Genomic DNA, 15,807 nt, shown 5'->3' with positions numbered 1-15,807 from the left:
TTATATTTACTAATTCTCACATGTTGACCCACCTTGAACTTGGCACGTGGTTTAATCTTAATGTTATCGTAGACTTTATGTAACAATAACAACTGCTTAGAGTTGTTTTTATTCACACTCGCCGGCGCCATACCAATGGTACGATGCGGTTTGTTATTGTAATATGATCCCACTTCGCTTATCAGTTGTAGCCACGTGTAGGATCCGTTCATACTAAATTGTTTCCAAATCCAATGTTTTAAGGTTCTAATTAGTCTTTCCACTATGGAAGCTTTCATAACGCTATAGGTAGAGTAGTGATTGATATGGTGACGTTTCATGAGCGATTTAAACTTGACATTGAAGAATTCCTTGCCATCATCTGATTGAATATTCTTGGGCTTTCTCCCGTCTTCACTTAAAATTCTGCTCATTGCTTTTGTAACATCGTCAGCGCTCTTGGATTTTAGCGGTTGCATCCAAGCGTATTTCGAAAAGGTATCAATACACACTAGAATGTATTTATAGTTGTTGTTATCCTTAGAGTACTTTTGCATATCAATTAGATCAATTTGCCATGTGTCATCGAGCCCCCTCTGAATGAATCGGCGACGTGGAAATGTTTTTCTCGCATACTTGTGTATATCGTTGACTACTTGAGCTTTACTCATTTTTCTTCAATGTAATACGCTTTCCTGGAACTGTTGCCGGAGCCGATTGTGTTTGGGGTGGAGTTGGCGTAGTAATTCTTTCTGATAATTTTTCAAGCTTTACTCGTAAATCTTTTAAATCTTTAATATTTGCCTTAATTTTTGCGTTTAAAAATACTACTTGTTCATCTAATTCAGCTCTACAGATGGCATCAGTTTTGAGAAAAGACTTGTGAATTCCCGCCACCCGTCTATTTTCAAAATTTACTAAATCTCGTTCCACTTTTATGTCGTCACGTATTGTAGATTCGCTACCCAAGTATTGTCCAAACTTGTTAAGAGGCATTGTGAAAGTGACCGACGGAGGGAGCCCCATTCGTATTTATAACAAGGTAGCAGCAAAGCGGGGAGGATACAAAACAGGTCTGTTTTATTAGATAACAGGTTTTAAAACAGCAAACAGAAGAGGGTCGGTTTTCTTACTTTAATATTATACCGCTCTCGGTCAGTTCCTCAACGATTGCATTGATCTCGTTCGAATGAGAGGTGTTGCCAGCATTCTGTGATGCTATCAAAAGCTGTAAACGGCTCACCAGTTCGTTTGGGTCATCCCAATAGATGTAATCAGTTTTTGGGTAAAAAGTTTTAGTTGTTAATATATCTCTTCTACCAGAGTTCAAACATCCACCTTCTTTATGTTTCTTTGATTCTTGTGGTTGTTTAATGTAGCGCAGATACTTTAAACTTCTATCTCCACTCAATTGGCCGTTGGGTGAGAATCCTCTACGATGAGCGTTTGTCATGTCTAAAATCTTATTGTAATCCTCTACATCCTTTTTCATAATTATATTATTGTTTGGTACTCGTTTAAAGACAAGTTCCAACAGTCCAGGAGTCATGTTGAATCGTGCATCTTTAACATATAACACGTCATCAATGATTTTAACTCGACTATTACCAATATGCATTTTATCATCCTCGAGATAAACACCAAATGGTATTTTTGGTGTTTTAACAAGATGTTTAATATATTTGTTTTGTAAATCATCAATACTACTATCACCAACGCCACCTTCATCAAGTTCAAGAGCCGACTTCATATCGTCATCATCGCTAGGCTCTTCATCTCCCCCTGTTTTTCTTTCATCATCTTCATCATCATCATCATCAGAATCTTTAGAATCATCATCATCATTATCAAACTGGTGTGTTTTTGTTGTAGGATTATTACTCCACTTGATCAATTTACTATTGGGTTCTTCGGTTTTGATCAGATATTTCCTTTTACGTGAACGTTGTGGCAATGGTGTGGAGGTTTTTATCAAGGGGGGATGAGGTTTATTCATAATTGCTGGTTTAGCATTATCATCATCATCATCATCACGATTCTTATTACCCTTGGATTCCAAAGCTTTATTCATTAAAACATTGAGCGGCTTTGTGATTGGCTCAAAGGTTTGCGCTAGCGAAGTGTCAAGCGATGTCTTATCTGCTCGCAACGCTTTAACTTTTCTCTTTACACTCTCAATGGAATCTACGAGTTTCCGTTTCACCTTTTTATTACCAAACATGTTTGCTTTTTTTTTAGATAAAGAGGTTGTTCCTCAGTAGCTGACAACACAAAACTGATGATAAACCGGAGATGACACTAAATTTTATACAATAATGTAAACGTCAAATCCTTTACGATATCGACCCTTGTTAATGTCTCTCTCCTTGTCGATTGTTAAAAAAGTGTACTTTTTCTGCCAACACTCGCGACAAATTTCCTTAAACTTTTCCCAACTCATATCGGTGTTCACGTGATCGTCGTAGGCATGTTTTAAATTCAACTCGTCCTGTTTGAATAGCAATATAAGATTGGCATTGTCACGTACCAACTGTTTAGGTATCCTACTATATGTCTGGCACAAGTAGAAACAATCTAACCAACGATGACGGCCCATTGCAAAGTACTGACGAATAGCATCTTGATCTTCCAAAGCCACATCATCAAATACAATGACGCTGTCCTCGGCGGCTTCTTCCGGTGGGACGACTTGACTCTTATCATTGTACGTGTGAAACGGAATGTCACCCGCTTGCTCTAAAACTTCACTCAGAAACTTGTATTTGGGTTGATTCAATGATTTCGAATAAAGATAAATATTATGAAACTTTACACCGTTCGGATGTAAGAGTAGAGACAGCAGAACATTTGTCTTGCCACAGTTGGAAGGCCCACAGATGAGACATCTAATGTTATTCGCCAGTAAGGAGCCATGTTTAAAGGAGCGATGAGTCATTGTTGGGTTCACATTATCAACTACACTCCAATTTTTAATAGCGAGCGACGTGTTTTGTTTTTTAAGCTTCATTTCACTGTGACATATAAAATCATTAGGACGTGTATTTTATACTCACACATGGACACACACACATTTTAAAAGTTTAAATAGAGATATATATATAGGCATACTTTATACTCACGTACACAGTCAAGTATAGGTACTTGAGATGATAACACACATTGGCGGGGTTAGTGTTAAACATAATCCCAAACTACGTAGACGTAGGCATCAACCTTACAGAAGCGGCGCTGGTATTATAAATAGTTTAATTAATAATCTACCATTCGAAGCGCACATACCTGGTTACAATTATTGCGGTCCGGGTACTAGATTGAAGGAGAGATTGGCTCGCAACGATCCTGGTGTGAATCCGCTCGACGAAGCTTGTAAATTACACGATATTGCCTACTCGCGTGACAACACATTGGAGGGACGTCATCAAGCAGATTTACGATTGGCCAAAGCTGCTGAAAATCGTTGGCGTGGCAAAAATTCAATTGGTGAACGTATTGCCGCGTTAGCGGTAGATAAGATTATGAAATATAAAGTTAAACACGCTATGGGCATGATTCCCATATCAAAAGTAATAAAAGCAAGTCGTGACGCTGTAAAAAAACAAATTGCAAAAAAGAAGGATACGACTACTAATACACTACTCAAAGTGGGTGTAAAAGCGGCAAAACATTTTGTTAAAGGGAAAATTGTCAAGGGACAACAGAAACAGCGAGTCGTCCCAATACCTAAGAGAGGCGGTTTCCTACCAGCTTTGATACCGCTACTGGGTGCTTTAGCCGCCACGGGAACCTTGGCCGGTGGTGTTACCACTGCTGCTAAAAATATTTATGAAATGGTAAAGAATAGAAATAATAATGATACCGAAGGCAAGATTGTCGGTAGAGGTTTATATTTGGCACCTTATAAACGTGGAATGGGGCTCTACGTTACACCGGCTAATGAAGCAGAAGCGGCAGCAGTGGCAGCAACTGCAAAACTGATGAAGAAAAAAAAAACAAGAAATTAATTTTACCTCCAATGGGCAAAGCTCTCACCGATTTGGACATTGTGACATTTGCACGTAGAGAGAAAATCCCCTACTTTAGAGGTGTTTTCATGCGAGATAATCTCCCAAAGAAACCTCACTATTATGAAACTGGTATCATCAATTTAGACTCTCAGCGGGGGAAGGAACGCATTGGTGTGCCTATGCGAAAAAGGGTGATCTAAAAAGGGTCTGAAAAGTAGTGATGGGTAGGACATCAATTTAAAATGAGTTTGTATGAGTACCTCATTTTCTAAAATGAGGTGTTACAATATCTTACTTCAAATGAGGTGAGGTACTAGCATATATTCAGCGTCGACTATTCCATTAACTCCAACGGCGACAAAAATATTTAATGTATATACATATTTATGTATTCATCACTTCCTTTATAAATAAATAAGTAGTAATATTTAATTGGAGTGCAATTCTGGAGGTTAAGAATAGAACTTTTAGGAGAAAGATAATTTTAGAATCAAACTAAGAACATAAAGTACCTAACTTAATTTGCTGCTTTTATGAAACTTGTTCTAATGTAGCTCTTTTTTATTGTTAGATTGTTTAGACCTCCTCCTTGCTACTTGATATAATTTTAAGTATAATAATCACTAGCGACCCGCCCCGGCTTCGCACGGGTTAGCAAATTATACACCTAAACCTTCCTCAAGAATCACTCTTTTGATAGGTGAAAACCACATGAAAATCCGTCCAGTAGTTTTTAAGTCTATCGCGAAAATACAAACAAACCCACAAACAGACAGACGCGGCGGGGGACTTTGTTTTATAATATGTAGTGATATATTTCATAAGTACCTATTAACCATAAAACTACCACATTTTTAACAAACTAAGCAGAACAAATTCAATATTTTCACTAGTCATTATTATATAGAAGTGACTAACTTACCACCTCAGATAATTTAACAGTAATATCATCAATATGATAATAAACAAAGCACCATTCGCGCCTGCCGCACCGGCTACATTTACACTTCATTTTTTCATGCAAAAGGCACCAAGGAAGATCCGCGGGTATATTTACTGGCAAAAACTATGTCCATATTTTGTTATGATTATAAGAATTATCACTAGGTATTAGAGAACTAAAATTAACTAGGTAGTGAACGAAGTACGAACAAAATAAATATAAATATGTCATAATCATAACTTGACAGTTCGAAGGCGTTTACAAAGAATGTTAATAAAAAGTATTGCAAATTCAAATCGGTATAATTTACATCTACATTTTTATTTTACCTATGAAAATTATACTTACTTTTTATTTAATAAACTTGAAACGTATTGAAATTATCATAAATTGTGTACGCTACCGTATTATATTTCAATAATATTTAAGTTACTTAAGGGATTTCTGTTTCTAAGCAAGCTTCGTAAATGCCCGCCTGGTATACAGAGGGCGTACCGCGAACCAAGTTCGTCATGTTGCCTTCCTGTCACACTTACGTACGAATTTACAAGTGCGACAGAGAAGCAACACGTCGAAATTCGTTTTGAGACTGATTTCTCGCGCCATTTTGACACGTAAGTTAGGATCAAAAAGGCGTAAGATGTATGAAAGCTTGCAGCGCTTACGCTTGTTGTCTTTCGTGTTTAATTTTTAACGTATTTTCGGTGGTGACGCGAGGCGATATTGAAGTACGGCGCGTGTCTGTCTCACTCCCTCTTTGGGTATTTCTAATTCATTGTTTCATTTTGAAAGGATTGAGGTGTTCATGTCACAGAGAGGCGGTGAGCGGTACAAACTCAATGCTTTTCTCGGTGGACCTTTTGTCGTTGCAATAAGGTTTGTAGTTCGGCAGTTGACAGTGTGGACCATTACGTCCATTACTCGTTTCTTCATTTGAGTTTTGAGTGTCGGCGAGCGGGCGAGCACCTCGAGCGCCTCGCGCGATCCAGGGACTCTCTTGCGAGGTTATGAGGAGCGTATGAGTTTTGAAGGTCGCGAGTGAAATTGAAAGGATAAGAGTTTTTTTAAATTTGAAGTGTGTGAATGATTTGTGTGGCAAGAGGTGTTTGTGATGCGCGCGAGTAAATGAGTAAAATGAATAGAGGAGTGATGTAAGACATTTTTGCGGTATGAAGTACTGCGACAAATTAACAAAATGAGTGGTACAAATGAGGTGCCTCACGAGTGAGCGACTCAACACTACTGAAAAGGGTCTATATTTTGATAGCTTTGGTGATTTGAGACCACCTCGAGAGTTTATTGATTATATAAACGGCGCCGCAAATACCAAACTACAGCGCAACATGCGAATAGAGTATAATTACAATCGCCTACAGAAATTTAATACTGTAAATTGTGGACACTTGTGTTTGGATCTCCTGTGTACTAATGCTAAGCGTTTGTTTTAAATAAATATCACGAGCATTACATGTGTAGTTTCATTCTTACATTAAACGCCTACCCGTCAGCAGCAGCAGCTATAATGTCCATGACATCATTCACAATTAGTCTGAGCGGTAACGAGTCTGTGTTGAATGTAGACTTTCAACCGGCTCTAGAATTGGACAATGATGGTTTTTACGAGTGTGCTCTCGTGTACTTTAAGACTTTCAACACTATTCCCAATGTTGATAAGAGCAATAATCTGTTTCACTATGGGGATTATGTAATCGCGATTCCTGAAGGTTCATACGAGCTCTCCAGTATAAATTATACTTCCTATCCAAATCCAAGACAACAATATAATTTACTGAGCAGCAGTACATGGAATCATGCCGTCCTTGTCACACATTTTAGAGATATAATATTTAAAAAACAAGTTCGCACTGTCCCTCTCACTCGCTACGCTATCATCCCCCGCCATCCCACTCCGACACCGCTCCTCAGATACCCGTCATTACATGTTTTTGTGTTAGTCCGAGTCACACGTATTTTCGCCAAAATAGTGTTCCTCTAAATATCTGTGTGTGTGTTTCGATTGATGAAGTTAGGATGAGTAATTTTAATATGTCTATTGAGCGCTGAATGATAATAATGATAGAATTAAAACATTATTTGTACTGCCGGCCGCCGCCGTACCCCCGAGCGAAAAATTTATGTTTTTTCGGCACGGCAAGTCTAGTCTCGTTTACAATTCTTGACATGGCTGGTATACTTTAATTTGTAATCGTATTTTCATTTAGCGTGATAAACTCATTACCTAAGAAATCAACTAAGTAAGTAATCTTTGCGTTCGTACGAAATCAATTGTTACAACTACCTTCTTTTTAGAATAAAATAAGTACGGAGCTATAAATAAATCACAAAATGACCTTTAACCCAGTTATATGACTAAATCAAAATCCAAAGGTTATAGTTATATGTAGATATTACTTACATTTCATGTTTTGAATAAAAAATGGTACATTCATACTATGTAATGTTCGCTCAGTAAATTGTTTACGAATGCGAACACTATATTATTATATTATATTGACATGCTTTCGCCTACAGATTTTATATACTGTATACTAGTATACAAACCATATCTGAATTGAACAAACTTTATATACCTAGGTATTTATACGTACTACGTAATCGTTTCAAGAAAACGGCCCTTACCATGTCCGATCTACCCTACCGTGTAATAAAAAAGATAGGTAACAATATTAATCCTTGCCGATTGGTAATAAGTGCTTATGAACAGTAGCAAATGTGTCTTTGTGCAAATATACATACTCTGTAACCAACAAGTTTAATTACCATCTTATGAAGATACCTACAGGTACCTACATTTATATGTAAAATGAAAAATTTCATTAAATACACAATCTACAAGATACTTGAAGAATAGTTTGAGCGACTGTTTAAAGTGTTTAATGCCAGTAACCGATGTATACAACCAGCACGCGCTATGCGTGCTTCGATACCGACATAGTGAATGGATCGTAAGGATTAAAACGGATTAGGTACTTTAATCGCACATCGCGGTATCGTCGAGTCTTGGGTCCAGTCGGTGTGGTCGCCTCCCTTTGCTCATCAGTTAATCTCCTGCTTTGTGATAACTAGACATTCTTGATTGACAGTATTAAGTACCAATGCTATAATAAGCTAAACATCACATAGCCAGTTATTAGTTACTCTCTACAATAGTACCTACTCTGTACGTGTAAACCTCATGAATGTGCTTACATAATTTTTTTTTAGACACTTGCACATTATCAACTCAATGTAATTTTAGAATGAAATAAATCATGGACAGAGTATAGGTACTTGATTACTGTAATATTATGGACTACGTCCAACAATAATACTGCGCTAGTACAATAGCGTCGAGGATCGTTAACCCATGCGTAAATCGTATCGGAAATATAAGTAAAACCTTCTAATGACAACTGGGATTCAGAATTTGGTAATTTAAGTAGAGTGAGTACTTTACAAGCTTAGGTAAACTATGCAACAAGATGATCATCAAACAGGTAGGTACTCGGTATTAAACGTGTTACCAAATAAAAGTCAATGACAAAAGGAGAGTTTATAATATTGCACATTAATTAACACGTATAAATTAAAATTCATATCACATAAATATTTAGTTAAAAACGAGATTAAAAGTAAAATTTCTCCCACTTTAATAGTGAAAAGGCTATCATTACTCCACAATCATTGTGTTGAGAGCTCCGCCTTCACAGCGTTGAGGTTATATTTGCCCCACTTTAACAGTGCAGAGGCTATCTTTACTCCACATTAATTGTGTCGAGAACTCCGCTTCAAGAGCGTTGAGGGTAAATTTGCCCCACTTTAATAGTGAAGAGGCCATCATTACTCCACAATAATTGTGTCGAGAGCTCCGCTTTAACAGCGTTGAGGCTAAATTTGCCCCACTTTAATAGTGAAGTGGCTATCTTTACTCCACATTAATTGTGTCGAGAACTCCGCTTTAACAGCGTTGAGGGTAACTTTGCCCCACTTTAATAGTGAAGAGGCCATCATTACTCCACAATAATTGTGTCGAGAGCTCCGCTTTAACAGCGTTGAGGCTAAATTTGCCCCACTTTAATAGTGACGTGGCTATCTTTACTCCACATTAATTGTGTCGAGAACTCCGCTTTAACAGCGTTGAGGGTAACTTTGCCCCACTTTAATAGTGAGGAGACTATATTTACTCCACAGTAATTGTGTCGAGAGCTCCGCTTTCACAGCGTCGAGGTTAAATTTGCCCCGCATTAATAGTGACGAGGCTATCTTTACTCCACATTTATTGTGTTGAAGATTTATGATGATTATTGCGTAATATCTAAAACTACATAATAATGATTGACTCGCTCTTCGATTGCTTCGGTCATTTGGCTCATCGGTCGCTTCGCTCTTCGGTCGCTTCGCTATTCGGATGCTACGCTCTTCGGTCGCTTCGCTCTTCGGATGCTACGCTCTTCAGCCGCTTCGCTCTTCGATCACTTCGTTCTTCAGTCACTTCGTTCTTCGGTCTTTACGCTCTTCGGTATGTTTGGTCTGCAGACGCTTTGCTCGTTGTAAACTGAGTCAAAGATATATAACGTTGCTCCACTGTAACAGTGTTGATGCCAATGTAATGTACTTGTCATAGTCTGTATCCAGATCTTTATGTTGACTCCACTTTAATAGTGATGTGACTGTGGCTTTACGTATGTGAAATACAGAGGAGATTTTAGTTATGTTGAAGTAATTTAATTGGTATTAATGCAAGCTAAAATCCTGGTAACAAAATGTACACAAACGGTGCTGTATGACGAGATTGACGAGTGAACAATATATGGAAAGTGATATATGTAACCCTTTAAACGATTTTGCATTCAATATTTGACCTGCAGTCAAATATATACCATCTCAACGAGCCCAATTTACCTACTCGTAACAAATCCAGTACGATTTGCTTACTGGTTATCTCGGCTCTAAACTTCAGGGGACCGTCGTCGCCGCAACTAACAAGGGCTGCGCCGTGGTTGACGCATACATCCCACGACGCGAAATCAACGCTGGAAACCTCAGCTGAAAACCAATATGCACAATTGTACAACCTTGCAACCAGAGTTAAATGCTGTAACCTGTTACATGAATCGCTTTCGCTAAATAGCTAGATTGACAATCGCAATAAAGGATTGATATCCTTAAACAATAATAAAATTTAATATTGTCATTAATTTAAATCCTCTAGGTTGTCATATTGTCTTGCTGTACAGTTATAATAGGGTATTTTCCTACTTTTTTTGAACTGTCAAAACGGTTTGCTAATAATATGGAATTTACATAAAACATTTACATCGTGACGTCACGGTCAACTCACCTAATTTTTATATTTCTATCTGATTTATTAAATAGAACTTGTGTTTAAAAATAACTCCTATCTGTGTTTTTCTAATTATTGTTGGTTGTGTAGGTATCACAAGAATACTGTGCACGCTGCACAGTCTTATTGTAACGTTAAAAAATGTTACTATAAGTTACTCCTTGAAAGTTAAATTTCAAGTAAATGCCTTATATTTCGTTCACAAATATAATATCATAATTTAACACCTACCTACACTACAATCTACCAAAGTTTACTTACCACTTGTATCACGTGTAGTCGTCATCGGTCAGATACGTAAGATACGTAAAGAAAGACGACTTATTTATTAATAAAGGAAGTCTATCTATATATATTATTTAGCTATTTACATATTGTTTGAGAATGTGACTGTCTCATTTCAATCAAGGACAGAGAGAATCATACTATCTTTGTCTTACACTAGTACTAGTACCCAAAAGAAAAGGATAAGTATGGTTTTCCTGGTTGTTACTGACTGACAAATTGGTTTGACCAACTATATAAATCTATATTTTAAAGCTGAATTATAATTGAAAATTTGAAAAATGATAAGTTTCAAAACAATACCTACAGGATTTTCTACTAGTCGTTGTCCGGACTTAGTCTAAAAGTATAGAAACTTGATTTCAACGACAACCTTGCAATGAAGAAAAATCTCCTTTACCCACATTTATAAGCTGTGTATAGAAGAGGGTATTTATTGTTGTATTGAATATTCATTGCAAAGTGTCATAAAGTTATATTTTAGTGTCAATACTTAAAAAGACACGCATTCATAGTTAAATCATAACGCATAAAATAATTACATCCAGTGAGTGGTTGGAAAAATCTAAATGATACAAAACGGCTTATTTATAAGTATAGTGTCTGACAGAAAACACACATCCTCAACCGTTGAAGTTATTATAATCTTGAAAATTAAAACATTGTATACTCGTATTTTAATGAAATTGAAATATCAATAATATAATGGGTCCAATATTGATTGAGAGCTAACTAAAGATTGAACACACCTTTCAATGGCGTAATGGTTTAAGTACATAAGCAATGGCAAAATTACATTTAAACAACTTACCAATAGTTATTACAATGTAACCAAAGAAAGTTTTATACCTACTTTTTTGTTTTTTACTTTCACCACAAAGGAATATTGATTCAAGTAATTTAAGAATAATAATTTAAGTTAATTAATGACGCCCATCATTATAATATAATATTATTATGATATATATATCTACATAAAATTACATTTGTAGGTAGATACATAATTACAATTTTTTGGTATAAATTAATATGTACCTCTTATGACTTATGAGACACCGTTGTTCTCTTCAGCTGAAATCAGTAATATCAGTAACGGTATACGTAACTTACTGATTTGATATCGATATTTCATTTTATTTTCGCATATGTATTTAGATACAAGGCTCTGAACATCTGCTCAGTAAATTATATTGTTGTCTTGGATTTGGATAGGAAGTATAATTAATAATCAAACGAACTTACCTGTGAAGTTTGATTACAATTATACGAGTATCCAAATCCAAGACAACAAAGTCCCGCCCCCCAACCCCGAAAACAAAAATAAAATAGTCTCAGTGCATAACACAAAAAGATTCACTCTGAAATAATGACGGGTATCTGAGGAGCGGTGTCGGAGTGGGATGGCGGGGGATGATAGCGTAGCGAGTGAGAGGGACAGTGCGAACTTGTTTTTTTAAATATTATATCTCTAAAATGTGTGACAAGGACGGCATGATTCCATGTACTGCTGCTCAGTAAATTATATTGTTGTCTTGGATTTGGATACTCGTATAATTGTAATCAAACTTCACAGGTAAGTTCGTTTGATTATTAATTATAATACACCTCTTGAAGGAGGAAATGACAAAGAGGGCCAAAGGGCCAGAGGGTGAAGGAATGGCGGTGGCAGATATCTTTGTAAACAACAATACCTCCAAGTGTATGATATCCTCGCCAAAGTATGACATTCACTTTGACAAACCAAACAGCATAGGGTCATTGTTTGGTTATTCACCGAAAAAGCTTAAAGCAAACACATCACATTGGTCGGATAAAACAATCAACATAATCATTACAAACACTATAATAATAGAGTGCAATATTGTGGAGGGCTCATTCGTAAACAACAAGCCGTCACATGTTTTACACGAGTTTTCACCTGACGTCCCGCCCGGCTATCAAATTATTGAACAACCTACCAACATTATATATCTACCGGTCAAGAAGAGTAACAATCGCATACAAAACATTGAATTGCGCATTCTAAACGAGCACGGTAACACGGTGAATTTCCGAGGTGAAAGCATTGCACTTCGTTTACATATTCGTAAAAAGTAAAAAAAGAAATGATTATTCATAACAATAAAAGCCTTGGTAACATCACCTCTACAATTAGTCGAGATCTTGCTCTCGTTGGGGCAAGTACTACTCGTCGTCGTCATCGTCGTATTAACAACGAGAGACAGCGCCAGTCACTACAACAACCAAAGAAATTGACTAGAGAAAATAGTGCATTTTTACAGAGTATCGGTTTTAAAGTATGTCCTCGTCATCTATATTAGACATTGGTGAGAAGGTGTTATTCGATGATAGAATAGAAAGTATTGAATTTCACCCGTACACTCCGTATAATGACTCTTTCAAAAATAACGACAACATCCACAATATCCACATATGCATCAACCGGCAAGATCTAATCCTACTACCGAGTCAGAGTCAAATATTAGTGGAAGGCACAGTGGAGAAAGGATGTCTACTGGTCAACAACGGTGCTGCATTTTTATTTCAAGACATTCGTTATGAATTGAACGGTGTGGAGATTGATCGAGCGAGAAACTGCGGTATCACGTCCACCATTAAGGGACTAGTCTCATACACCAAGGAAATGGACCATAGTCTTCAGACAGCGGGATGGGAAGTCGGTGCCAAAAAATACATGACAAGTTTACTATAACTATACCACTATCCCATTTCTTGGGTTTCGCCGAGGACTATAAAAAGGTTATTATGAATGGGAAACACGAGTTGATATTAAATCGCGCCAGTACAGATGTAAACTGTTTAGATTTAGCACCCGTTGATGCGGACAAGGTACCGCAACCGCCGATTCCAAATGGTGAGATTGAAATTAGTCGTGTCACATGGAGGATGCCAGTCATAAAAGTATCTGATAAGGAGAAACTGCGTTTAATGTCGTATGTTGAGAGGAGCATACCGGTTCAGATAGCGTTCCGTACATGGGAACTGTACGAATATCCCATACTACCTGCCTCACAACGTCATATTTGGTGCATCAAGACTAGCACTCAGCTGGAGAAACCTCGCTACCTCATTGTTGGTTTCCAAACGGATCGTAGAAATGACAAGACCAAAGATATGAGCATATTCGACCACTGTAATCTTACCAATTGCAGGGTGTATTTGAACGCACAGTATTATCCATACGATCCCTTTTCGGCCGAATTTAAAACCAACAACTATGCGCTCTTATATGACGCATTTACCAATTTCCAACGGTCGTACTACAACCGTGATCATACCAGCCCTCAAGTGAATTATGCTCATTACAAGACACAGTCTCCATTAATAGTCATCGACGCGTCAAGACAGTGTGACAGCTACAACTCGGGAGCTGGTGCTATTGATATTAAATTGGAAATGGAGTTTAAGGAGAATATGCCTTCTAACACCACGGCATACTGTCTAATTATCAACGATTCACTGTTTGAGTACAACGCTCTCACTAGTACCACACGTAAAATAATTCAGTAGACCATTGACCGTCCTCACTTGTAAACGTGCCTTGGAGCTTTTTTAATTAAAAATGAATTATTCAAATATTTTTTCACCTTCTTACACACCGTCGATTGATTGTTCCGGCGGTGATGGTCCCGATTGCTGTGAGCTGAGCAAGAGTGTCTACAATCTCAAACGCTGTCCTGCTGGTGCAAGTGCTCTGATTGAAAATATCCATGTATACTTGAAGTTCCAGTTTAATCAGACTAGATGCCTGTGTCAGTTTTAATGGACGATATGAACTCACCTGTGAAGAATGGAATGCAATGTTTGCGGAAAAAGTTGAAGTCATTGGAAACTTCTTTCATAACCCAATGAGTGTTTCACCAGAGCTGATTCAGTGCGATCGTCTTCGGATGTGTATCTCTCCAGTACCGTTACTTTTACTCACCTGTGACGACGACAACGAACCCATGACAAACTCACACCCCTTGGTGATTAACCACATGGAATGGAGCCATATCGAACATGTCGTGGAGTGTATTAACGCACGTATCGGATACTTGAACAAAATAAAGTCTACCTACGAAAACCGTCTCAACTTTTTCAAGAAACATTTCAAGATATATCACCCCGTAAATATTCAACAGGCACGCAATATTATAGGTAGTTTGTGCAATGTCAACGATATTGTCGACTCTGAAATCAAGTGTTATGCCGCCGATATTTTGTGTAATACCTATATTTTTCATTAATTGGTTAAAGTATGATGATGATGAATATAAAAAAAATAACAATACCTAACCTATTTTTTATTTTAACACAATATAAACCCCTACATGTAGTAATAATTGAATCTCGCGATCTACTCGAACATCGGATTAATAAATAATATGCATTAATTTACTTACCCGCGGGGAATTCCCCGAAACACGTGCAAATTCCACAACATTACATTAGGTATATGCGTGACGGTGTCTCGCCAGTAAGTCTAGACGGCCGAGGCGACGGCGGAGCGGGCGAGAGAAGAATTTCCCTCGCCCCCTCCGCCGCGCACCGCAGACTCACGCGCTGCAAGGCTGACGCAACTGGCTCAGTTGCACGTGGCTCGCCGCACAGCCCACCCGTTCCCGTCGTCTGAGCGCGTTCGTGAATTAAATCATCACCATGGCGCTGTTACTTCACTGCGACTTTTATCACGAAGACGTATTATCAAATCAATTAATACTTCACTCGGAAAGTGAGCGTCATAATCTGCTGTATGAGCAAGAAAAGTCGGACGATTGTGCTGTTTACATTGTGGAAAGTGCATTTAAATGTAGGATTGTCAGTTACCGAATTAACGGGAGTGCAGACATTTTGGATCCTAAATTGTATTTGCTGAGTATTGGAGAAAAGCTTGAAAAGGTGATCAACATTGAATTAGAAAGACATAAAAATGTAAAAATAAATGTGGAACTTTTTGGTACTTTTATGAAAACCAATACTGAAGGTGAAGTGATACGTGATCTAAAGTCCTTCAACACTAAAAACGTGGTTATGCTTAAAGAGAGTATGGATTTTCCATCGTACTTTGAACAAATATCCATGTCTATTTCTAAGAAATGTGAAGATTTTACAGAGCGCGACAGCGGTTGGGCGCTCGAGAAAATTGAGTATCTTAATGTGAACATTAATAAATACCAACCACTCAAAGGATCAACATATATACCGCTCCCGCCCGAGGTGCGTGCGAAGAAGGCATGTGTTAACGTGAA

At 37.6% G+C, this 15,807-nt stretch overlaps 1 protein-coding gene across 1 annotated transcript; it reads left to right on the top strand.

Annotated features, from left to right (window-relative positions):
• Positions 1 to 13,321: 13,321 nt before the first annotated feature.
• Positions 13,322 to 15,191, top strand: LOC134805978 (uncharacterized). The gene is made up of 2 exons (XM_063779152.1): positions 13,322 to 14,060; positions 15,037 to 15,191. Exons 1-2 carry the CDS (start codon positions 13,322 to 13,324, stop codon positions 15,189 to 15,191), a joined length of 894 nt encoding a protein of 297 aa, XP_063635222.1.
• Positions 15,192 to 15,807: the final 616 nt, after the last annotated feature.

Source organism: Cydia splendana, unplaced genomic scaffold (assembly GCF_910591565.1).
Source record: "Cydia splendana unplaced genomic scaffold, ilCydSple1.2 scaffold_97_ctg1, whole genome shotgun sequence".
NCBI classification, from domain to species: domain Eukaryota; kingdom Metazoa; phylum Arthropoda; class Insecta; order Lepidoptera; family Tortricidae; genus Cydia; species Cydia splendana.
The sequence above is the reverse complement of the archived record's forward strand: the minus strand, read 5'-3'. Positions and strand labels throughout refer to the sequence as shown.